This window comes from Triplophysa dalaica, chromosome 8 (assembly GCF_015846415.1).
Source record: "Triplophysa dalaica isolate WHDGS20190420 chromosome 8, ASM1584641v1, whole genome shotgun sequence".
NCBI lineage: Eukaryota > Metazoa > Chordata > Actinopteri > Cypriniformes > Nemacheilidae > Triplophysa > Triplophysa dalaica.
Window position 1 is genome coordinate 3,154,792 of NC_079549.1, and position 27,721 is coordinate 3,182,512.

The 27,721-nt window shown below is 36.4% G+C and overlaps 1 protein-coding gene across 1 annotated transcript; it reads right to left on the reverse strand.

Annotated features, from left to right (window-relative positions):
* Positions 1 to 3,957: 3,957 nt before the first annotated feature.
* nr4a2a (nuclear receptor subfamily 4, group A, member 2a) lies at positions 3,958 to 8,427 on the reverse strand. Its single transcript, XM_056755217.1, has 8 exons — positions 8,305 to 8,427; positions 7,780 to 7,886; positions 6,775 to 7,643; positions 6,387 to 6,516; positions 6,031 to 6,194; positions 5,485 to 5,687; positions 5,176 to 5,354; positions 3,958 to 5,084 (listed from the first exon to the last, which is right to left on the reverse strand). The coding sequence occupies exons 3-8, from the start codon at positions 7,639 to 7,641 to the stop codon at positions 4,828 to 4,830; spliced, it is 1,800 nt and encodes a 599-aa protein (XP_056611195.1). The 5' UTR covers positions 7,642 to 7,643; positions 7,780 to 7,886; positions 8,305 to 8,427; the 3' UTR covers positions 3,958 to 4,827.
* Positions 8,428 to 27,721: the final 19,294 nt, after the last annotated feature.

Sequence of the window (27,721 nt, forward strand, 5' to 3'; positions counted from 1 at the left end):
ATTACCATTGTTCAGAGAAGAGTGCTTGTGCTTAGATAGGTCGAGGGAAATTAAATGATGTCATTTCACTCAATGAGCAGTGAAGATTAATACTAATCCAAAACCGAAGTCTCCATTTGCTCATTTTGTGCAATAATAAGAAGATTCTGAGTTTATTTAAAATGAAACATCTATTTAAAGGTACATAAGACGAACAGAAATGTTTGAGTTGACATAAAAAGAACTTGTAAAAATCATGTTAGTTTAATTAGTCAACAACAATAACATTATGAACTTACCTAATGTTGAGTAGACATGACTTCAATGTGTGCATCTTGAGTCCATTTTTATGTAAAGCCAACAGGTTTTTACTTCCTGTATTTTTTGTCAAGGTGGAAGTTAAGTTTCTCAATTTTATCAAAATTAAAACGTTATATCTACTGACAGTTATGTGTCAGCGAGACCTTGACATAACAGATTCCAGATGAGTTCAGTAATATTCAGTAATCTTCAAGAATTTCTTTCACAATTTCCTTTTTGTTCATTGTGTGGGCCAAGTTGTTACAATAGAATCTTGCCAGTCTATTAGGCTTTTCACCAAAATGTACACTCTAACAAACAAAATGCAGGCTTTAACTTACAAATAACAAAAGTTAACAATTTTTTCGTCCAAAGAAAGGCAAAAACTTATGAAATTTACTGTAAACTTCATTGCTGCCTTCTGAACCTTCCCATGTGCCAAATGTGCCAACTAGCTCCACTCTCCCCATGAAACTCTTCGATTGATTTGAATCTAGTTTTAGATGCTCATTTCTAAATATTTTGTTTTGCAAATAAAGTGTCTCAAACGGAGTTATTAGTCTATGAAACAAAATGTAAATATTTTATCTGTCAATAGATTTGCCTTCTCACACGAGCCATGGAAAAAAAAGTTCTGTAAACCAAGCGATCTACCAACAGATAACATCTGCTTAAACTATGTGCGGATTTGCTCCACTTGTGCTCCATCCATGTGTCCACTTGTCACAGATGATGTCATTGCGTTTACTGGAATATGGCTATCAATATTTCAGGTAAATTTGACAAAGTAATAAATAAATACTTGTGTACCCAAAATGAAATGATTATACAACACTCAGATGGGGCAATAGCTAATTGTCCTAGGCAAATACTTCAGTTGAGGGCTGCATATAACTCTGTCTGACCTTGCAACTTTGAGGTCTCTATAGGAGTGACTGAAATTATCCATGAAGGGAGAATACATCGAGGACTATTTAATGACTGTGTTTTTGGGCGTCTATCCCCATCAGCCTCTCAGCACAAGTACTAGACAAATCAGTCGAGTGGGCTACTGCATTATAATTTAGTTCCTCTTAGGATTCCTGCTCTAGCACTTAAGACGAAGTACCTGCAGCCTCTGTGCTCTCCGCGTACAGATGTGTGTTATTTCCATCCCTCTTTCTGCGTTTGCATTATCTGCGGCGCTAAGCAGAAAGCAAAGAGCAAGAACGGAACATGCAACGGAGTCTTCGTCCCCTCTGTCAGAGTAGATGAAGCAGCAGTGAAATGCTTTGCGCTTCGTCTATATTTAAACACGCAGATCTGAAGTTCTACGACGTGCACGAGAATTCACTGAAAATACCTCGACATGTGTAAAGCGAGCGTGTCGTCTGTCACACGTCGTTCACTACATCGTTTCAATGCCTTTTTTTTCTTTGTGCAGAGATTAGGACGTTGCCAACCTAAATGATTACTTCAGTCAACACGAGCGACGCTTGTGACACTGTCGAGCATCCATCTAACTGATCTGCTAAATGTCAGCAAACTGCTTTTGAGTGTAATCTTAATTTGACTTGGAATTAGTCTTTTTGCTCTGAAGATCTAATTATTCAGACAATTCTTTGCCTTGTGAGAACTTTGGGAAAGATCAGCCATGCCATGGCTGACGAGAGAGAGAGAGAGCGAGAGAGAGAGAGAGAGAGAGAGAGAGAGAGAGAGGGATTGTGCTCGGTCCCAGAAACTGCCCCAGAGGCACCTTCATTTCCTCACTGGGAAACACTGACATAAACGACGAATGACAGAATTCTGTATAGAACAATAAGACACAGCAGAAGTGCTATACTTGCTGGGAAATGAAAGAAACTGATTTCAGTCATTTCACATATATAAGTATCAGTCTATGTCCGGGAGCTGTTTGCTACATTCATTTTTGATCTCGTTCGTAATATCCACCAGTGCCTTTAGAACTAAAGAGTGGACACGTGCATGTAATAGGCTATTAAACCTAAATAAAATGAATTTGGATAATGTTGTCATGCTATACAGGACAAATGAGTAGCAACGCCAGCATTGTCCTTCGGTTCGTTTCACTATTATCAGTCTGGCAGATATGACAAACAACAGATCTCAGAGCATCTCTTTGCCATTTTTTCCTGGTACGATGAGTAATGTCTGGAAATAAAAGACTCTTACGGAACACCGTAACCAGCGCAGAGCTTTAATGTTTATTTTTAAGGAAAACCTTTTTATTTAAAAAACCTTTTCGTCTGTGTTTTTCAAATATATTATAATAGTCAATGTATCTGGTTATTTACTACAATGTATTTGCACATTGTATCAAACAGCAGGCTACAAGTTTTGTCCGAGCAACAAGTGTCTCTAAGATAGTTTAAAGGGTTTATATGTTTTCGTTTGTTCAAATAAAAATGAAAGTAGCAATTATACTACTAATAAAAATAATTATACCATGATAAGAAGAAGAATGTGCTTTTGGTAATGATCTGATGTTGCTGCAAACATTCCGCTAAAGAGCATGTTAATACGAATATGTACTTTTTGGAAGTTGATAATAATTATAATTATAATAATAATGTATTGTTGTTATTATTCTTATTGTTGTTATTATTATTAGTTGTAGTAGCAATACAAGTAGTAGTAGTATTAGTGATGTCCCTAGGTGGCTAAAAACCAAAACAGCAAAAACGGACCTCTCTTGCAGATAAATAACATTGTACTCTTGCCTACTGAGAAATAATTCAAATCAAATGTGTGGTATTCACGATTTACGATTTTGATGTTTTAAACCGTTTTGGACAAATTTAAGCGATTATTATTGTGGAAATAAAAAAGTACAAATAAAATGAAGTGCATTATTTTTTCAAAAATGCAACTAAGAACGAAAGTATGGAATCAATAATCAACTCTACATCCTAAACGAAAGTTGCTAAATTTTTCTCGGTGGTTAAGATATATTTGCATAGCCTGTGATATAACATAATAAAACATATGCCAAAATAAAGTATTAATTATCCTTGTTTTCGGTGAAGAAGATGTTTTAAAAGTGAATATTTTTTCCTCCTTATTAACGTTTTATTAAGTTTCTAGACAGCTGATAAAAATCATTTATTCGTTAAAACAAAGAAACAGGAAAAAAGTGAGAGGGCAGTAAAAGAGTCTCGTTTAAATGCAAATATTTTTAAAAGAATGTCAAGGAATGTATTTCATTTGCCTACAAATTTGCTAATTGATTAAACTTTTTTAGGGGAAATTATAAATAAAGGGAAACGGAAATACAGTTTTTTCACAGACTTGTAGCTGACATGTCACCACATTTTATTATTTGTATTACATGTATACCATTTTAGGATCAAATATATATCAAGTGAGAATTCAAAAAATCAAACTGTAATCCAAACCCATTTTTTGTCGCCTTCCTCTATTTTGTGCAATTTGGGAAATTATTTAGAATCGCAACATTTCTAGGTTAAGGTTTGTTTGCAATGTTTGTAATATTTAATTAAAAACAAAATAACATTCTAACATTATCCCTATAGTCAGAAAATGTGTTAAATGTAAATTGAACGGAAAGAGACAGCTACTGCATTAAAACAGTTTAAAAGTTTTATTTGTAAACATTAAATATCCTTTCTTTTGGAGTTTGATTCGGATTCAGAACCAAACATGTTGCCGTTAATTTAATTAAACCATAGAAAAGGGCAGTGATGTTCTTCACACACCTACAAGAATAGGAGATGACGGTAAATTAGATTATATGAGACATTAAACAAGACGATGATGCGTCAGAAATTTCAACTGCACCATGGTTTACGGCAAAGTTCAAATAAATAAACGTTTATATTAAACAGCAACAATACATACAACACATACAAAGAAGGAATGTCTGACAAAATTACAAACACTAAGTGTCCCTTTTACCTGTACAGATGATATAAGCATTTTCTTCACATGTGCCATATTCGAAAATTGCCCCGATACTACGAATCTTTATAAAATCTAACAGACTACATAGTGTCCGGAATATAATGTGTGTAATAGAGACAATAGTCCTCTACAACATGCGCGTCCTTTTCAACCTGACAGAAATACACAGGCACAATTTATAAAAGAAAAATGTCTCTGTACAACTTTATACATCATATAAATGACATAAATCTATTGTATAGGTATATAGAAATGGCGTATATAATACACTACTCTGTGAGTTGTCCATGAACAAAAATGTTTGCAGTTAACAATGATAGGAAATGTGGGATTTTTTCATAGTCTAAAACCAGGCAAACAGATATTGTCTTGTTATATAAATTAATTTGTTTTATAACAATTAAATCACTTGATTATTTTTATTTAAATTTTGTCTTTTTGGATCTGGCTTCATGGGATAAAGGGAGAAAAGAACTCGATGGCAATGTTTTCCACGTGTTTTTCAATTCCGAAATCCGTTTTCAAAAAGCGAGCATCATTTAGCAATGGTGGGTACGAAAAAAAAACACACCGCTTTAAGGAGAGTCTATGGAAGTTCATTGAGGTCGTTAGAAATTGTTTCTGGGCTTAAAATGGCAGAGTGTCAAGAAAGAGTTTGTCGATTATTGCTGGCGGTGGGACCAGATCTTCTAGCTTTAGGTAGAAGATGCGCTGCAGACCCTGTGTGCACAGAGTCCGAAGTTCAGGCAGTTTTCCCAAAAGTTTGGACAGATAGTTCGGTCGATTCAAGCCGCCACCGTTAAAGGACACTTGATCTTTCAGACAGTTTACTATCTTGTTTTGAAGTTCCTCCACTCTCTTCGGTTCTTTAAGCCCGTGTCTCTCTGGAAAATATAAATCAATTATTATTATTATTATTATTATTACATATAAAGAGTTTAATAGTCTCGATAAAATGTCTAGAATGTGTCTTACCTGTGACCATAGCTAGGGCAGCGATGCATGAAAAAGCAGATATATCTAAAGTCATGCTTTGAAGATTAGACGAAAACTCCGCTATAGAGTCAATCCATTCACCAAATCCACGGACGCACTGCAGCCTGTGCAGCACCACGCCATTACAGAAGATGAGTTTGCCTTCTATCGGGCTGGACCTGAAATGAACACAAAGTGCTCATTAATTACTGCGCACATTAAACAAGGATTTAAGCGGTCCCTAATTATTGCGGAGCCAATAAAAACCGAAGAAGCAACCCCTTCTCTCCAGAGGCCCTTGTACTGTACCTGTAAGCCAGACGCAAAACAAAGAGCTCCAGAAAAGCGGACTCGAACAGAAGGTCCTGGTCGGGTTTGGTCAAGTCGGTGAACCCGGGGATCTTCTCTGCCCATCCGCGGATGATCTCCATGGATCCGGTAAGAAGGTCGTAGAACTGCTGGATGTGCTGCGTGTCGTCTCCGCTCAGCTGGTAGTCCGGGTTGGCTTGGAACTGGAATTTAATTTAAACAAGACTTAATGAGCTCCCTTAAAATATATAACCCGTGAAATTGCCAAGCCCATCTCTGGAAGGGGGAGAGCTTTCTTCCCCCTCTTTAATTTAACTTCTGACTGTATTTTATTGGGTTCTCTCATCCAAAAGCAATTTAGAGAATAAAATATGCCACCCTTAAAGTGTTGAAAGTTTATAATGAAACACTGTATGATATTAAATTACTAATATTGGTTATGTCAGATTCGCTCTCGGTGCGCATCAAAAATCGAATCCGCATGTTGACCGAATCCATCTTTTTAAAATGATAAATGAAATAAAAAATAAGTGTCGTGTGACTCACTCTAGTGTAGTCGAGGTTGCTCATGGAAGGGTTGGAGTCCACATGAGCCCTGACCAGAGCGCTTATCAAACTGACGGGTGGAGAGGGTGGAGAAGACTCTTGCGGACTTTTAGGTTTGGAGGGTAAACGGCCTCTGCGACCCTTTAAACTGGCGGTCCTAACAACTGCAAAAACACAAGCACATTAATATCGTTGACGGTTATGCTCGTAACATGTATTTACAATAAAAAGTAATAACTGACAATATTGGTTTGCAGTTGCGCACTTTTTGCGCTTTATGAGCATGCATTATGAAAAGCTTAAAAGCAACTTAAAAAGTTTTGTGATTTTAAAGAAGTAAGGAATTATGAGTATACCTTCTTTTACCATCCCGACTACCAGGCACTTCTGAAACCGACAGTACTGACATCTGTTTCTCCGACGTTTATCCACAGGACAGTTTTTGTTGGCCAAGCAAACATATTTGGCGTTCTTCTGTACTGTGCGCTGAATCAAGATAGCATACACCGTTCAGCTGGAAGTACTTTATCAAGCATGCATTTAGATGATCAATTAAATGTATGTCAGTCAGAAAAGATATTGGTGTATCAAGCGAACAAATTTAATAATAACAATAACAGTACGCAGATCTCAAAGATGAAGCCTGAAAGTGCCCCATTACATTTTTTACACGCTTTAATAGCGGGAAAAAGCACACATTAAATGTTAAAAAAAGTATGAAAATAGTCATGTTAGTAATAATACCTTGAAGAACCCTTTGCACCCCTCGCAAGTTCGGACTCCATAGTGCTGACAGGCTGCGTTGTCCCCACACACCGCGCACAAACCCTCGGTGGACGGTGATCCTCTGGACGGGGGTGAAGGCACCTGACTGTCCATCAGCTGATGCCCGTGACCGAGCTGAAGAGAATGCGTGAAAGCGATGCCGGCTTGTTTCCTGATGGAATTGGGCATTCCAAAACTCTGACTGTCTAAGGCTCGGTGCGCTCCAGGACTGTCGTGGCCCATGGACACATGGAGAGGCCCGTCAAAGCGCATCTGACAGCTGGATACAGGTGTACCGGGAGGGGACTGCTTGAAGGAGAAGAGAGACAACCTGGACACGGGGTTCTTGCGCTGATCTATCATGTGCGATGCCATGTAATTCTGATGGAAACTGTGCAGTGAGCTCGGATCTTCCCACATGTGATTGGGCTGAACCTGGAAGTTCGGTGTTCCCGGAGCGTGAGGTGAGGACGGTTTGAAGTACATGGGCCCGGAGTGCGCCATTATCTCCTCTGACTGCGGGCCCAGGTGGCTTTGCTGGTGGTAGCTGTGCATCTGAACCTCCTCCACCTTGATGGAGGACTGTTCTGCAGAATGGGGCACCTGATAAAGACAGGGCGGCTTCACGTCGTAACTAGTGTTGTAGTTGTCCATAAATGTGCTAAAGCTGGGCAGGGAGGTCGTGGCAGCGGTGATTTCGGTATTGGTTAGGTCCATACTGAACTTTACAAACTCTGGCGTAAGAAAATCGCAGCTATATTCTCCGCTGGTATGGTAACTGTAGCTCTGAGACGCAGGACTGGCGCCCTGTGGGGATGAGCCATACTGAGCCTGGACGCAGGGCATGGCTGCAAACAACACACCGATCAACAAAACAGAAAATGATATAATAACGTCGTCTCATATACTATATTTATGCAGATAAACTTTTTTTAAACATAATAATTCAATATATAAACGATAAAAAAGTGTCAAGTAGCCTACCTTCAGTCGGGGGACTGTTCCTCAGAAGATCACGGTAAAGATGACAATATCAGGTGAAATTTAATACCGGGGGTTCGAGACAAACAAGTCAGCTCTGGATTCTCCCTCTAATAAAACACATAACGTTCACTTGACAGCATTATATTAGCTTCTTTAAAAAAAAAACTGTTCTAACTCTCATCATTTAAGATTTCTTGCGTCTCAAAGCTGCTCCCATTGACAGCTGCAACACGTGTGATTTTAATATTTTGCGAAAGTTTAGGTTTAGCGCGCGGTGTTTTATGATACTTTTTTAGTTTAGGCTGCTTTTCACACAAGAGTTTAAAACACACATTAGCGTCAGGTGTTTTCTGTTCTTAGACAAGGACCAAATAAAAGCGCACAATTCAACTGCAATAAACACCCATCATTTCTATAAATCAACAAAAATCACAAATTTAATTTTAATGCCACATGACAATATACATTGCTTTTTTTAAGTATGTTAATGACTGCAAGAAAAAAGGAATTAAGACGATAACGTACCTTATTTGACCATCAGTAAAGTTGTATTGTATCCATACACTTGTCATGTAGCCTACAATATGTGGGTATATGTCCAATACAGCAGTACAGCGTGTTGTCCGCAGAGCTCTGTGCTCAACACTGGCATATAGAGCTCTGTGTTCCAATGTGTCTTTGTTTATGTGAGACCCACGTGTCTGTGTTCAGAACGTCATCTGCGTCATCAGTGACGAGCACCAATAAGCTATGAGACTTTTCTGCCTGCCTGAGCGCTGACTGACAGCCACTGCATGACTATGATTTTACAGTGATTTTCAGAAGTATATAATCCCCATATATAATCCCATAATCATATAGAAAATTACATCTCTTTTGTGTATATTATTACATTTTTATATTTGTTTATGTATTATATAGTTTGCAGTCTGCATTGAAGAGATCTTTAAGATATACACGCATAACATAAAAACACTAATGTGATGAATAAAAATTGTAAATCAATCGACCGCAAAAATCAAGCATAATAATTGCTATTACTACCATTAGATGCATTAAAATAATACATAAAGCAATACAACTATATGTCTCAAGGACTGTGGGTTTACTAGACCATTTTAGTTCTGTTGTTGACCAAACTCAACACTTTCAAGCAAGGGCTGTTTAATTATTCATATACAGTACAGGTGTTCTTTGTCATGGGTAAAAAACTTTTGAAACCCTTTAACATATTTGTTTATTAGACTAGATATACGTTTCTCAGGAGAGTGTGGAGGAGGGGTCATTAACAGAGAAGGGTTTCCAGGGTTGTACCAATTTACAGAAGAAAGGAGCAGGTCAATGTGACAGGAACTGGCCAAAAAGAACTGTGACGTAGAAGACAACTGCATCTCATGCCGACCTCATGCTGTGGTTTAGAAATATAGCCCACAACCCCTCCATGTCCTCTGTCCTTGTTTTGAAATGGCTGGTACTTTAGTCTTACTCCACCATGGGAATGCCCTCCAAATTCTGCATCTGTACACTCTAATATGCATGAATTAATATCACTGTAATCTATTAAAACAAGGTATGTAAAATATTCACATACTTTTCATTCCTTACAGCAACCAAGATCTCATCTATATAGATACAAAATTAAGGTCCCTGTAATTTTACAGTACTGCTTTTCTTTATGGATGTTGGTTGTGTAATAAATGAACAATGGTGCTCTTCAATGGGGAAACAGTCTCCTCTAGAGGACACTGTTGTTCACCTCCCACTGGACAACACATTCTGATTAAATTTCATACGTTGTTATAATGCAAAGCAATTACTGTGTGGTTCAATGCATTTCAGCCTAATAGACCAGATGTCAATAAGCCACATACATTTACTCAACCATTCTTGAGTTGATAGTTGAGCCAAGCATATCTCAATGAAACATTGATACATATAATACCCCTACTCCTGTTCCACATCAATGGCTTGCATGGGTTGGGGGGGGGCTTTGGGGATTGCCAGGGAGGCTCAAGCCCTTGCCCCTTTTGTCAGAATGAATATGTGCCCTTCTGGTCATCATAAATCCTCATTCACTTAATAGGACTAGGTGTTATAATCCCACTATTTATAAATGTGTTTTATGTTTATAATTATAATGATTTATCAAAGTAATAAATAGATAACAACACCTTTCTACAATCGCAACAATAAAAAATAAATACAACATATTATTTATGATCAAACTTGAGATGGTGGAGTGGTAGGCGGTGGTTCTTTCCAGGGCTGCACAACTCCACCAGTACAGAAGTAATGCATTGTGTGGGTTATGGTGAAGCATTTAAAAATACAAAACAAAACAATATGAACAATGTACATTATCAAATTTATTTCTACACTTTCTAAACAGAATGGTTTATTAGATTTCAAATCGAATCAAAATAGATATATATATAAATGATAATATATATACATATCCCTATTTTGGCCCAGTTTGGTCCACCGCCCCTGCCCCAGCAGAGATCTATGCTCGCCACTGTTCCACTTAACCACTGACAGAGAAATGATCGAGGTGGTCCTCACTGCAGAACACAAGATCCAGATCCATCTCCTCCCACTTTTTATACTTGGCCGCAATTTGGAGAGTAAGTTGCAACTTGTGGTAGCCAAAGTTTGCTCTAATCAATGTCATCATTTAGTGTAAACCTGGAAGTAATGATCCCAGTTCAATATTTGTTAACCCAAACCAAACCCCTTACCCTAAACCTAAACCTAATAAAACACATTATTAAAAATACACTTACCAGAAACCTAAATCTAAAAAAATACGTTATCAAAAATACGTTAATAAATAAAGTCTTTTGCAAGTTTGTTTCCCGTCAAAATAATAACTTTAGTTATGACTCAATGCACAATGGAAAGAGACTGGATCCAGTATCAACCAATCACAATGCATTGGGAGGAGACTGGATCTGGACCCAACCTTGCCCCCTGGATGTTGCATTCTGCAGTGAGGAGCAACTGAAACGATCAGCTATGTGTTCAACCCCTTATAGCCTTTACTGAGCTACGTAATTTATTACATCCACAATATGGGGAAATTGCAATCAATTAAGGAGTAATTTACAATTGGCTCATTTAATTACTTAACACGTCTATCTGTCTGTCTTTCTGTCTCTCTGTGCATGTGTTTGAGCGTGTGTGTGCATAATTTAATCACTACTCATGAGAAAGCAGAGACTGTAACTGAAGAGCAATCAAATTGGACTTCACATTGAAGGTAAATGCTTGATAATGCGTCCATTTTTAAGAGAAAAAGATGAGAGAGGTAATCATGTTTATTTACAATATAAACACAGCAGATCCACAGGCCACCTGATAGGTGTTATACTTTTTTTGGAAAAAAACTGAGGCAGGGTTTATTGTGTCTAAACAGGTGCTGTCCATTCAGAACCATTTTCTGTTGAAATAAGTTCAGGACCATGGGCAGCTCCATGTGTATTTGTATTGCTTTAATAAAGTCTAATATGTCAGTGTAATGAAATTGAAGCGTTTAAGTGTTAGATTAACTATTGGTGGGTTTCTTAAGGTGAAAAAGCCATAACTGCAGTCAGGGTAACATCATTTTCATCTAGCTCAGTGGCGCTAACAATGCAGAGGTTATGGGTTTAGCTCTCTGGGTATGCACATACTCATAAAAAGGTTTGAATGCAGATTGCAAGTAACTTTGGAGAAATTTCACTTGAATGCTCTTTTAAAAATGTACAACGTCCTGGAATACAAAACAAGTTATTTTATAAAATGTATCTTTAATGATGCTTGTTAGACCTTGACATGTGTGCTCACTATTTAGCTGTATTACAAAGCGCCTTGGAATACTTGATTCTGATTGGCTAGTTATGCAACATTCCCATGTGTTTTTCCCCAAAACAACTGCTCAAAACTAATCACACAGGGTCATCCGGGTGCTGCAAATAATCTTTACCATTGCAGTTTAAATTAAAAATAAATATGTTTTATAAATAACATATATAAGATTATGGGGCAGATTAACTAACAGCTAACTGCCTCTTTTAGTCTTGATTTACTAAAGACGAGCAGTGACAATTAGCGCTGAAACGGCGTGAACACTGTTTGACTTTATTGCACATGCATTGGTAGGAGTTCCCCCTTCAGAAGCATACTGTATGGGAGGAGGGAGTATAAATTAATCATGTAACGCAATTTACAAAGGTTTGCGTGTGAGATTACTGGTATTTGCGCCATTGTGTCTGGCTGCTGGTCCCCAAAATTAAAATTCTATCACCATTTACTTACCCTCAGATAAATGTATTTGTTCTGCTTAACATAAATGAAGTGATTTAGAAGAATGTCATCAACAGATCTCATCCCCTGTTGACTCCCATAGTATTTATTTTCCATATATGGCAGTACATGGGGAATGAGATCTGTTTGGTTACTGACATTCTTCCAAATTTCTTCCTTTGTCCTTCCTTACACGTAAGTTTATACAAGTTTGGAACAACTTGAGGGTGAGTAAAGTTCACTTTAAGAAGTAACAGTTGGTTGTAATAAGGTGATAACGACCAACAGGGTGTTTTTTTTGTAGTGGACAGTCTTTAAAAGAACTACAACTGTACCAACTTTCCACCTTTCAATTTTCCATTTGAGTGCATCTTTACACCTAAAGAGTGCATATTGGATATTTACCTGAAAGGTAAATATTGTTACCAAATGTATACATATGGTACATATTAAGACCTTTTTAAAGGGTAGCGTCCCAGTGACGGCGTTTTTCCTATTTTTTCCTGACAGTGCAGACAAACCAGAGAGGCTATTCAGAGGCTATTTAGATAAGGATCCTGTGTGTCCAGCTACCTTAATATGAGATTAAGCTGTTTTAATCTGGAGTCAGTGGCCAACAGATGACTTTATGATTTTGAAACCTCTCTACACATTTGATGCGATGCAGCTTGATTTAGAGAAGAAATCCATCACATTTTTATGCAGGTTCAAGAAGGTCAGATGTTGTTGATTGCATAATTTAATTTCCCTGTAGATTTATATAAAAAAATCGCACCCCTTCCATATTTCCCGCAGTCTTAAAGCAGTGCTTTCGCTCTAGGCACTGGTCTATGTCTTTCCTCCAATTTAAGATTTCTTCTTTTCAGGGCTAAATGTCTACTTAATATGCTTTAATGTGAGTTCTGTGGAACAAGGGAGCACTCCATCACTTTAATACACTTATATAACACACGTTTAACTATTTAACCCTAATGAAACAGATTGTCTTGCAGCTGGATGGCTCCTCTGTGCAGTGATGAAGGTCCCTTCTCTTCTACCTCAGTAAAAATGTAAAATAAGACCTATCACTGTGAGGAGCATGAATATCATTCAGCGTTGAATATTTATGAATCAGTGTCATGACGTGCCTTGTAATTGGCAGAAACATTAGTAATGACTCTTTCAGCATCTCGTGAGTTCCTGCATATTCATGCCATTGGGCAATATATCCCAGTTCTTCCCTTCTTTTCTTCTTCTTGTGTGAAAAAGAACTCTGAAGCAGCAGGTGGGCTAAATCAATTGCGACAAATTGCTCCATTGAAGAAAAATATGTTTTAAAAATAATAATGATAAACCACTGGTAGTAGAAAGACAACAGTGTTTCTGATTACTCTAATTAATTGGTGTCTAGTTTGTGCAAAGTCATTACATAACCTGTTCTGTTAGACATTTAGTGAATCATATTATGTTGCCCACTATTGTTGACAAATCATTTAGTTTTCTCCTATGACTTTTATATGCTCCTCTTTTTTGAAATGCGGTAGTTAATTGCAGATTTGAAGCTGCTGTTTTTATTATTGTAGTATGAGATACAGTATGTTCTGATTCACACTGTATAATTCAGGTGTATTTATGTAAAAATATACATATCTATATATTTAAAAATGTTAAATTTGTCGTATTCAAATCTTCACTTTTTGTATTTATAAACATAAATATAGATGTGATTGGTAAACTGTTTGTCAATGATTATTTAATCATGTATGTTTGCACCATATAACAATGCCATATCTGTAAATCTTTATGCTCATACCAAATATACTGTAAGGTACTTTTCTGAAGGCAATGTGTGATGGTGTTAGGACATCCAAGCATGTATGAATTTGAGGTTTGATTCACGTAAGAAAAGGGAAAAGGTAAACAGTGCAATATACTGCACAATAATGTATCTGCCATAATATTTCACAATCTTTAAATAAACATTATATTCACTAAATATTAGCAGCTAATGGCTATCTTTCAAACTTGAATTTTGGATTAAGATGTGTTACAGAACAGTTCTAGCTCTCCTGAATTAGGTGATCGCTGTTCTATAAACATCTCTCGCTTGCCAAAATCAGTTCGAGCTACCTGGACTTTTAAATTAGGTGCTGATTGCAAATTTAAGAAAAATGAGACAAACAAACAATAACATTTTTTGGTCAAAGTATTAATAAATGGTTCATTCCTTTAATTGCAGATGACCCATTTGAAATTGAAAATATGAAGCTTTTTCTCAAAAAACAAGCATGGCCATACATACTCATCAAATACTTATTCTCTTCTCAGGACATTTCCAAACACCTTATAGTTTTACATTTACTCTGTCGCAGAGTGGACAGTTACAAAGTTAACATGTTTTTTACATTTTGGGCCAATACGCAATATAAAAGCCAATAATTGGTGTACAAGGTTATTTTAGTTTACAAAAATCTAAGCTTTAAAATGTTTATTAAAAACGAATAAAATATTGGCCTAAAAATGATTGGAAAAACCTGAACTAAGTAAACAACTGAAAAAAGTTTAAGGCTCTAGAACTATAATAAGAAGAAAATAAAAAATACAGTGACAAAGCAAATTACAAAAAAAACGAAAAATGTAACTAAAGTTAACATAAAACTCTAAAAATAAAAGCTCATTTTAAAAATATGTATGAAACTAAATGGAATTGAATCTTTTATAACTGCTGAACATGGTATGTTTAGAAATCCATTGTTATATAAAAACTAAGTTTTAATTTTTTTGGTTTGCTTTTTTAACCAATATTTGGGAACAGAAAGAGGACATACTTTATTCTTTCATTTACATGCTTCTATGACTTCACACTATGCACTGTGCAAACTACGTGAGATTGGCACCATCCATTCAGAGGGTGTTTTCCAAGTAGGTTGACAGGGGTTTCTCAGACACACATATCATACAATATATGACAACGTTTTGAAAAACACAAGCAAATGCAACCCATGCTCATTAGAAATACGTGTTTCTATCTAAATCTGCATACCCAAAAATACATAGATCCTGGTATACATTGCTTCATTTTCCTATAGAGTGTCCACAAGAGGTGCGAAAAAAGCTTTTTCCATGTGTAGTGGTGTGTTTGGGGAAAGGTCATTTTTACTTTAAAACTAAGCTTTGATGATTCATATCGATGACTATATATTAGAAATGCATCCCATTGACATAAGTGTACCTGCAATTAATAACCCAAATTTAGTTTAGAGTTGAAGTTTAAGAGCAAAGCTGTAAAGTTAAGGCATGGTTCTCATGAGTTATTGAACTCCTGATTTAAACTGTAAAATCATGTTTAATGTCAAATTTTCTGTAAATAAAATACTATATATATATATATATATATATATATCAATATTTTATTTGTTTGTTTGTTTTAGTTTATTGAAGGGCACTGAATTGTTACAAACATAAAACACACATCTTGTTTTAGTAAGCAATATTGTACGCATGTCATTTGGATATTCGTGATTAATCATGCGTGACACTCATTAGGAGTGGGGGAAGTAAATAAATTAGCATGTGATTGATCATTCTATATTTCTTTCTGCTGTCACCCTTTTTCCTGTCCTTCTGCTGAAAATGCATGATTTGTCTTTTTTTGAATCCATATTATAGAAATGAAGACTTGCAGAGTAATGAAACACATTTATAAATGCACAGTGTCCCCTGAAGTCATGTAACAGTGAAATAAATAGCTAGTCTGTATGTGTTGGAACAGTTGAGAATGGCCTCTGTCCCGCATGAAGCCTTATGCAACATTCAAGAATATGCTGTTTTCATGAATGAGGGTGGAGCCAGTGGGTGAGAATGTAATATCTTATAGCGTCTTTATAGATTTGTTGTCTAATATTTTGGACAGCCTTCCTTTAATTCTTCTTAAAGCTGTTTCCATTTTTAATCCAAACACCATTGCAATATGTATGTATTTTATATTTATATTAAATATTTTTGGATATGTCAGTTGTACAAAGTTGGACATCACCAATAATGTGATGGACAGATTTTAGTCCATCAGGCATGGCCATTTAGAAAAAGCAGCTGTTTTACATGTATGGACAAAATGTGCCTTCAGCTTTGCTGTTCCTAATCACTAATGCCCTTTCAATCTGCCTGCTGCCGTTGTTAACTTATTTTCCAGGTAAACTGATAAAAAAATATATGTTATACAGAATTGCAGTGTGTACAAAAACTTGCCGTGTCTTCAAATTCTTAAAGAAAATTATTAATATTAGTTTTCACATAGACGCCATGAAGCAAACACAGGCAAAGATCCGCAATTTCTGTGTCATTGAGCCGCCTGATGATTTTCCTTATGAATCCTATTTGCTTCCACTTAGGTTTTGAGAGGAGGATTTTGAGCGGCACTCTGTTTAGTGAATGTCCCACTTGCATCTGTACATGGATGTACTTTCTGCTCAGATGTTGCATAACACTGCAGCTCATTGTGTGCTTGCAGGGCTTCATGCGAAGGCTAAGCCAGTAAGTGGCTTCAGCCGTCTCCTCATGAGGCCTGAGCATTGCAAGTGCTGGACTTAGAAGGATTTTCATCGTCCAGAAAGCAACAGCGCATGTATAAAGCCTGATTGCAGTGTTTGAAATATGGGTCTCCGACACTCCCAAATGGGACTTCCTGTGATCGCCTCTTCTTTTACTCAATAAATCAATTATCTATGCTCGAGTGCACGGTTTCTTTAATCTGTTTTTTTCTGAATTCTCCTTTTTTATTGTCTAAGGGTAGGAGAGAGAGAGAGAGAGAGAGAGAGAGAGAGTAGGATTTTTGAAACTGCGCTCATCCTTCTTCTAATCCACTTTTTTTTCTTCATTTGGACATTTTTGGATTTGCAGCTTCTAATCTTCTTCAAAAGCTTTACTGGCATTTTTGTTGAACATAGTTAACAGCTTTTCACTCACTCACCTTCAAATACACCTCCAATCTACTTTTTAACATTCATTAGCACTATTCAGACAAGGCGAGTTTTCTAAATAATCTATTAGTTATGATAATTAACATTATAGTGATACAAGTGTCTAGTTTTGTGAGATGAAAATTAGGATGTGCGATCATAAAAGTACTTTATTTGAATAAAACAAATTAATAACCCATTTTAGGAAATTATAAGTAACAATTTTGTTGAAGCATGTATGTAAAATGCATTATAAAGAGTTATTATAGGGTAAAACGTATTATAATTCTTCATAATGTGTGGTGTAATGCATTATATGTAGAATTATAACCAACTTGCTAAGTGTTATAATGTGTTAACAGTTTTATTTATAAGACATTACAATGCATTAAAAGGTGAATTACAATGCTTTAAAACTACTTTTATAATGCATTATACATACATGCTTCAAGGAAAGTGTTTCCGAATTATCCCTAAACACACACACAACACACAACACACAAACACCCTCACAAACAGACACACACCCCTGCTGCATCCTATGCCATTGAGTTCAATGGGAATGTTATGGATGGCTCTCTCTGGGTATTATGGACCATACTCCTATACTCAGTCCCACTCAATTGGACTTTTCAAATACTCTAAATAAAGCTAGAGTCTTAAACTCTATTATTTCAACATTTAGAGCTTTTTAACAGTCACGTGTGCACTCATAAATATTAACGCATCCCGTTTCTCATGGAGATAAGAATGTCCTCTCATATTCCCCAACCATCTCCAGATTTCCTTTAAAGCACATTACAGTGTGAGAATAGCTGCATGTGAAAATGATATGCAATATATTCTAAACATTTTGTGGTTGGTGAGAATAAGTAGCCGAATATCAAGTCTACATTGATCTGGGGCTGGTTCCCTTACTCTCTATGGCATTGTCAAAGCAGAGCGATTTCTCACCCGGGACCGGTAGCGCAAACACTACAGTTATTCACGGCGGGGTCCGATATCTACAGAAAGCCATCATGAAATTAGATTAGGAACAGGTAAATGCTTCATTTTTTACCTCTCTGTTGACACTCATCTGCTAAATTCCTGGTCCTTCTGGTCATATTGCGTTATTTTCCCTCGCATCATTTTTCATTCAGAAGAGGCCTTGACGTGTTCGTGTTGAATCAGTGGTAGGTTTTTTGCACTGATTTTATTTTTTCTCCAAGTTGTCTAAAAAAAATAGTGTCAAAATAATTTAGCTGCAAATATGTAAAGAGAGTGACCCTGTCATTATCAAGAAGGGATTAATAAAGTGAAATTATATCAAAGTAATGGGGGTGGGTTTTAAACATTAAGGACTTCTTTTGTCCTCACATTGTTAGGCAGTGAGCTGGGTTCAAACCAAAATGTCATCATTTTCAGGTACATCTGAAACGACCTGAGGAATCTCATTATTTTAGGACTGTGTTTTATTTTCCTATCTGTTTGAACATACTGGGGTCTCTGAGGTGAATCAGAGAGGGGTCCAATTAGCGAGACTGCAGACAGTGGGACTGCATACTCAGCAGATAGTGGGGGAAGAAATGCAGGAGATGAGCACCAGCCATATTAGGAAAATATGACCAGAAATATTCATATGTTTGGCAAATTTTTCACTGAAATTGCAGAAGGGGAACAGCATGGCTTGGCCACGATAATGGCTCAAACTGTCCCGATCACAGAGTGTGCTGTAAATACAGAAGCATGGATCAATCGCTCAGATAAAAAGAACAGTTAGCGAGTATGCTAACCATGACAAATTAAGTCATAGTGCTCCACTTTGCAATGTCCACTGTTGATTCCACTTTTTATTTTTGCACGATTTCCCATTCTTATTCTTATACTTACAAATTATGCATATAAATGTTGAACAAACAAAGAATAAAATGACTAGCCCTTAAATTATATAACATGGAGAAAAGTAAAGAAAATCAAATGCATACACACACAAAAACACATACATTGGCCCTTTGTATGTTCACATTCATATATACAGTATATATATATATATATATATATATATACATAATATATTATATTAAAATAATGAATGCTAAAGATTAAACCAAGTGAGTCTTTTGAAAGATATTTCTTATTTATTGAGTCTCATTCTTGGGCAAAGAAAATGCCGCTCTTTTCTTCTGAATGATTAAGAGAAAGTTCGTAAGAGCTGATTTTGTAATATACAGTTTTTGGGTTGATTTCTGCAATACATACCTGTGACTGTATTTTCACTCATGTGTTGCATTTGTATGGTTGAGAAGTGTTTATTTTTAGGTGGGGTTTTAAAAATATCTTGTAGCCTGTTAACTGTCACCCATTCCGTATCCAGGACACCAAAGTTTGCGTCACTATTGTGCATGTAATTTCTTATTGAATCATGACAAACTACACTCAACTAAAGGATTATTAGGAACACCTGTTCAATTTCTCATTAATGCAATTATGATGGTGGTGTAATGGTGTGGGGGATGTTTTCTTGGCACACTTTAGGCCCCTTAGTGCCAATTGGGCATTGTTTAAATGCCACGGCCTACCTGAGCATTGTTTCTGACTATGTCCATCCCTTTATGACCACCATGTACCCATCCTCTGATGGCTACTTCCAGCAGGATAATGCACCATGTCACAAAGCTCGAATCATTTCAAATTAGTTTCTTGAACATGACAATGAGTTCACTGTACTAAAATGGCCCCCACAGTCACCAGATCTCAACCCAATAGAGCATCTTTGGGATGTGGTGGAACGAGAGCTTTGTGCATCCCACAAATCTCCATCAACTGCAAGATGCCATCTTATCAATATGGGCCAACATTTCTATAGAATGCTTTCAGCACCTTTTTGAATCAGTGCCACATAGAATTAAGGCAGATCTGAAGGAGAAAGGGAGTCAAACACAGTATTAGTATGGTGTTCCTAATAATCCTTTAGGTGAGTGTATATATCAATGGAAAGGTCTAAGACTCTAGAATGCAGATTTCTTTAGTTTTTTTTAAATAATTTATTAAGGGAGAGTAATTGATTATTTGTTATAAAGAGTGTGCTTTTTTTTTACAACAAATCAAACAACATAACTTAATTTTTTTTGTGTGTGTGTGTGATTTTTTTAAGCAAAATCAGCTACTTTTCTTTTTTCAAAAGAGACCAACCCTAAGTCTGTATTCCACAGAATACATGAGTTACCGCCATTTTAGTTCCAATATGTGTTTTTATGTGTAGGCTCAAAAAGGGCTCCGACAGTTACCCCAAAATTCATAAAATTATTGAAAACATAACAAATACGAAGAATTAAAGGTGCAGTTTGTAAAAATCGCCAATCAAACAACCAAAACAACAACAGTGCCGTAGCTTGAAGGAGCGTGAATTGATAGGATCTGTTGTCTTCAACTCCACCGGAGATGGCCATCAATCAGACGGTAACGAGAAATCATGTTGGCAGTTTGGTTAGAAACAAGTTAGTGGCTTGCTAGACGCTAGACACTATTTCCGCATTTGTCCGCGACACTGTTTTCATGTGGGTATTACGTCAGTAAAGATGGTAACAAAGAGGAACGCGGATATGATGCCATTAACAGCCTGTGTCAATGTTTAGAATGGCGATTTTATCACAATTTACAAATGGTTGGAAACATTTGAGATATTGTTATATATTGTAAGTACTCAGCTGAACCCAATATATAACACTAGCATAGTGGTTTTTGGATATTTTACTGCAAAACTGTTAAAAATTGAACAACCTAAAGCAAAGAAAACCCGGCACGTCAATACATGCAGCTATAGTACGTACTAAGCTTCTGGCACTAGAGGGCGCTCATCCTTAAGACGGAACTGGTGGTTGTAATAAGGTGCTTGTGAAAACAACCTATAGGTTTCGTTTTTTTAGAGGACAGTCTCGATAAAAGGCATTGACTAAAATACATTTCTAGTCACTTTGGAAAAAAGTATACGAATAATTGTATTTGTATGTTAGCAACTGTATATCCACTTTATCCGAAGGAAATGTTCTCAAAAAAAATTCATATTTCCAAATCTGCTTAGACTCCGATAATTGCAGCTTGCAGCAATATTTACTATTGTATTTATTTTGTCGATAAATCTTATTTTATTACAACTGTGTCAAACTTGAGTTGATAACAGAATCTTTCAAAATCCTTCAGATAACCAGGTGATTTCCTCATTCCAATTTACGTTACATGTTTTTTTTTCAAAGGTAAAAGGGGTCGTCTGAAACACAAAGATACACACTTGAGGTGACATATGACCGGTCCGGAACTCACAACACCCCTAGTGTCCTGTGTACGGCATATTAAACAATAGGTGTCTGCGTGAAGATCACTAAAGATGTTCAATACGCATTACTTGACCCAGACATTTTTTACATGGACATCTTTAATGATATTTTACCAGTTTTACAGTTTGGTTAATTGCTAATTTGACATCTTTCTATATCATTTTATAGCTTTGTTAACTTTTATGAACAGTATTCATGTTATGTCTTGCGTACTCTAGCGTTATGTTATTTTTCGGGCCGTCCAGGTTGAACCTGGCTTCTCCCCAGGTTTTTTTTTCACCCATTTTACACAATGAGAATTATGATTCTCTACCTTTTTTCATATTTTTGTCTGGCTGTGTGATGAAATATATTTTTTCTAAAGCTCTTTAAATACACTCAATTGAATAGGTCTAATTCAGCATGAGAATGATGTCTGGTGGTGCAGGGCAAAAGTTAGTAGAGTGGCGTTTCCTTCTGACTGATTTGTCATTGCGTAGCTGTCTTTCTCTCTTTCCTTTTGGAAGAATAAGTGTGATTTGTGCCATTTTGTATTATGAGTTTTAATTGCATGTGACATTTCCATCCTCTCCTGTGGTATTTAAAGCAGCATTCAGGTGTGCTTCATCATTGAGATGAGACACAACTTCACATCTGCACTCACACCCTTCACTACACAAGCCATTCACTCTGACCCCGGACATACCTTTTTGTCATTCTCAAATTGTTTGCCTTGTGATATACAACACCCAAACCTACCACAGCTAAAAACTTTACATGACAGAATGTCTGTGGCCCATTGATCCTGATCTCCATCTGTTTGATGGTCTGACTGATACTGCTAAGGATCTGTCATCTACCAAATATATGTCTATAAGAAGATCATCGATAGGTTTTTAGATTTTATCTCACTAGTGCATTTGTCTACAAACTACCCTTCAGATTTCAAGCAGAGCTGAGACTGTTCTATTTTAGAGGGTTGAGGACGATACAGCATGTGCCTTATTGCAAAAATCAAACAGTTTATGGTCATGTGACCCGTATGCTCTTTGACATATGACGTATTAATATCAACCTGTACCTGGCGTCCGTACAAACATAATTTATTCATGGAAAATTCATTAATCTGTACTTACATAAAAAACAGACACTGGCTTTGAAGTTTTCACTGATTTTATTTGATTAACCTTTGAAATTTGACCTTTGCTTATAGCTCTGGTTGCATCATTTGATAGAGAAGTGTCCATCTGATGCACACTCACAAATCTGGGAAGAAACATTAGACCATTCGGGTATTTCTCTCCTACTGTTTTGTGCATACTGAGTTTTTGGAGTTTTTGGACATACTACTCGTGACTCATACTCATTTTCATCTACTGTATAGTTTGAAATTAGGTGATATTGGACGCACGGATGGTTCCAGGGAATGCCAATGAGCATTAATACTCATTTTCACCTACTATATAGTTTGGAAGTAGGCGATTTCAGACGCATGGACAGTTCCAGGAAAAGCCAGTGGGCATCATTCCATCACTATTCTTCAAGCCTCCAATGTTTGATGGGTGTTGCTTTATCAAATTCACGTTATAAGTTGCTTTTAAATACTGATCCCAGAGCCGTGCTTCAAGGACAAACAGCCGTTTGAAACATAATTGCTCTCTTTTCAATATTATAAAAAAAATGATGACAGGTCGATTAACACGATATTTAGTGTTATTTAAAATTTGAGTTAAAATAATGTAATGCATGAAATCTACGAATTGTTGATAAGATTTGAATAATTTAGTTTGAGTAACATTACATAAACAAATTATTCAGTGAATTCAACTTCCAAACCAAATTTAGTTTACTTATTTATTTTGTTTTAATACATAAATAATTGTTTTGAGTAATCTGCTTGTAAATGCAGTTTAATACTTTACAGTGTTAATATTTTTCTTAATCAAGAACCCTTTACACTTATGTTGTGACAATTCAGAGAGAGGGAAACACCATAACTTAAAAATAAATACCACATAATGAATAACAAAAACAAAATTGCATTTACATCCAAAACAATAAAGATTTTGCAACAATGAAGGCAAGTAGAATAAAAAAATCTTATTTTTATTCTAAAAACACCACGACTACAAGAACTATACACTATTTATATACTGTACATAAACGCTTATACAATCAGATCACGGTAAATTCTTGTTTTTAAGTCCCCAGGAAATCAAAGTAAAGAAATGTCCTTGTAATAAAAATACCCATGAACTGGCATGCTCCAAAATGCTGACCATATACGCTTTAAGAAGATTTTAGCATTAAGAAATGCCTGAAATAGCTGGAATGTTATGAAATAATTCTACACTTCAGATTCTTGTGGAATTTTGACCAAAATGAATGATGTATAATCTGAAGGGTCCCGCCACCTACAATATAAAAGATACTCCAAAATGCTGTATTTATTTTTTTATATTCACCTTAAGTAGGCTGTCAACAATTTATTACTAAAAGTTATATATATATAAGAATTATAGTTCAAGCATATCTTGTGATTAGAAATAGGCTATACATTTATGCTAATTTGGTCAGCATGGCAAACAATTGTAAACAATATTCCAAAATGTGATCTATTTAAAGCTTTTTTTTCTCAAAGTAACATCCGTCTCAGTCTAATTGTTAACTACAGTTCTGTAAAGAAATTAGAAAGAACGGTCTTCCAAAAAAATAAAAACACAAAAATAGCCAGAAGGCTGTTCGCTCCAACTAGTCCCTGAATCACAGGAATCTCTTGAGGCCATAAATGCTCTGTGTTGGCATCAGAAAAACAAAGCATATGTTCATTGTTAGCCTGGGTGTACATAGCGTGTCCTGTTTGCTCAGGCTCTTTACCACCACCCCAAACAACCAACTTCATTTCTCCAGGCAAGCTGTCAGCCTGCATTTAGAGCACCAGGATATGTGTATTCACAGGGCCGGACATAGCAAAAAGCAGTGAGCAGTCAAACTCATTCAGCATAGAGGAACCATGACTTTTCTTTTTCTTGACGTGTTTTTACGTCGAATCATTTCATTTTTACCTTTGCTTTTATTCAAGATTAAGTCCTTATGTAGCGTTTAACTCCAAATGTTTACTTGGCTTCAAAGAAAATTCTGTAAAAGATTATGACAAATGCATAAATGTGTACACATTAAATGTTTTTAGCGTTGCCTTTTTTTTCCATTCTGAAGCTAGATAATTATGTGAAGGATGATGATTGCAGTGGCATTTCAGAGGTTGACCCTCTTCTTCATTCTGAGCTTGTAACGCAGGAATTTATTTCTCTTAGGACATTTAGCAGGCAAACACACTCCCATGTTTTCAGTATGCAGCAAAAAATGAGACATGGAGTGAACAGACAATCAATCCATTCAAATCGATACATTTTCATTTGTTTGAGAATAAGAATAATTAAGGTGATAGGAAATAATTGTAATAACATTGTTGTTACACTATAACTGTTTTAAGGTATTACTGAGATTTTCATCAGTGGTATTTTTTCATGTTTCTCGCCTGATGAGCATTAGTCTACCTAAGATACAGTGATGAGAGCAGTCAGCTCAGCCAAGCATCTCACACTGTGACTGGCACATCTGAAATTCATCGTCACTAACATCTCTGTCATGTCAATATAGAGTCCTGCCCCGCTCGCACTCCACTGAATTTGCTTACCTTCAGGAGGTACAAATTATACAGAAAGGGGGAAATAAGACAAAGCGTAGAGGCATGGGGGTCTTGGATGTGGGTTCAGTCCGTTCTAAGGAATTTCAAAGTCATTTGTCTTCCATCAGTCAACGTGACTGTATACACATCATTAATGTTGCTCTTAATACAGATCCAACAACACCATGACTTACTGTCATATTGTCCAATATTAACGATGAGCAGAGAGCGAGACATTTCATGGTAGGCAGGTTTGCATACTCCTTTACGTTGTGAATTATTGTTTCTTCTTTGCCCGGAGCTGAAAAGTATCCACTGCGGGCCTCTTGTACGACACTCCAAATTATGTTTACATGCAGGATCAGTGAAGTGCTTATCCAGCAGAGAGGATCGAGGTGTTCCACATCTTAATATATCATGGCAGCACACATGCCCCTGCATGTAATTTGTTTCAAAATTTGGCCTTTATATTTGTTGTTGTTTTTTTTCTTGTTCTGTTGTCCCGTTTTTCTGCCTCTTGTTCTCAAAATGTCTTAAAGCACACGGTAGCATTAACCGAGCCTTAGCCTCTGGTCGTTTTAAGCATCTAAGGAAATGCAAGGGGGAAAAGAAAGACCCGAGTTCCTTTAGGCCATTTCATTCCAAGAGTGTAGCAACATCGTGAACCAACTATGTGGATTTACGCTTCCTTGGCAATAACAAATAGAAAGAGAGCCGTTTCAGACACCAACATTAAAAGAGATTAATCATTTCAGCACTCTCTCCTTTCTTTAAGCAAAGGATTATGCTGCAATAAATCTTAAGAGATGTACATAAGAATCAGTCCGTAATGAAACTGCACTTTGTTCATTTGTCACCTTTTAAACCCTTTCATTTAAATTACAAAACTCACGACCTTGTGCCTCCAAGTATAGATCTTTTGTATTTTCAGGGATTAATCCATAAATCTTGATGCAGGATTCCTCTCTTCATTAATAGGAATCCGTGCCAGTGTCTTCAACACCCACACACACACACGCGGACGCACACACACAGGACTTGTCAAAGACAGTTTCGTGACATAGACGAATTGAGAGAATGGGTTGCCGGTGACACAGCAAATAATTATTTTCAATGATCAGCGTGGTCTCTGGCCTGTTCATCCAACACTTTGCCGTCAAGTGTCTCCGAATTAATCTTGCAGCTCTTGTCCACAATCTGAAAGTCTTTTGTGGTCCTGACCAAGAGCCCAAACAATCTTTCCGAGAGATTTTGGTCTATAATGCGATGATAGCATAACGCAATCATGCAGTTTTGCATGCAGTATTTGGGACTATTATTTATTAATTTCTGCATTGTGGGGCCTAGAACAAATAATTGAACAATGTTGGAAGAGCATAAATGGTTTTAACTGGTAAAATGAGCTCATAATAGACAGACAGACAGAACAACACTTTGAATGGTTATTTTGTCTGAGTCGTATCCAGTGATATGCTTTATCAGTAAGGTAAAGATGTGTTTTGTTAAAGAAGCAATTTTTCGATATAAATCTCCAAATATCATTATTAATCATTATTGTTAATTCATTCAATAAAACCGTCTAAAAAGTTACGAGTAACTAGTACTCATAGTAATTTTCGAGAATAATAATTTGTACTTTTACTCAATTACTTTTTAACACCATTACTTTTACTTGTAATTAAGTACAATTTCAGCAATGTAACAGTACTTGTACATAAGTACAAATTTTCAGTCCTCTTTCCACCACTTAAATACTTCTTAAGTGGTACTAAGGGGCACAACATGTCCTAAGAAAATATCCTGAAAAATATTACACCAGCTGCAGCCTGTACCATTGATACAAAGCATGGATACTTGTCTTCATGACACCCAGCGTGGTCAGATGCTGATGTATCCGATCAAGTCAAGCATTGAAATTTTGGCAATCTAGCAAGTCGATTTAAGAATAGTATAACATTAAGGTCCAGATTAACTAAACAGGGCAAATTAGCCTGAGAGCACAATTTCAAAACGCGCAGATGAAAGTGGAAATTTCTGAAGGTAAAACATGGTGCACATTAAATACACAGGGGTAATATCTCATTTCCATAATGACCAGCGCAGTCTACCAGGTGCAGTACAAATTAGTGTAGAGTTTAAGAAAAGCTATTTTGGGGGTTAAATAATGGCGCAGATTCAAGTAAACTGACGAGCGCAAATGTTAGTCCTGTTGCATGATTGATTTAAATACTCTCCTCATAAATTCTGCATATGAAAGGGAAACTCCTTCAAATACATATGCAATAAGGTCAGCCAAAAAAAACAACCGTTTCAGTTCTAATGTTTGTCTTTAACAAATACTGACAGAATTTTTTGAGACCAAAAGCTGCAAGCTGTCAGTAAAAAATTAGTTAGTAAGCAAATTTTACACAACCTTTACTTTTGAGAAACGCTTTCCTTATTATTCCACTTTGTTTGTATATTTTTGTGCATATGAATTCATTCAGGTATGTGTCTTACATGTATATTTGTGTTAACGTACATGTGTCAAACAACAAGAATGTCTGTGTGTAAGAATATGTTGTGTGTGTCTCCAGGGTCCTTCCCCTCTCATATTGTGGCTTTAAATGAGCAGACCCGTTCCTCTGTGCACCTCACTGGCGTTTGTACATTTGCCTGTGTGTATCTGATTGAAAGTGACAGACCCAGATGTGACAGATCGTTTCCGACACACTTCCATAGCACCAGCCATTGTGCAC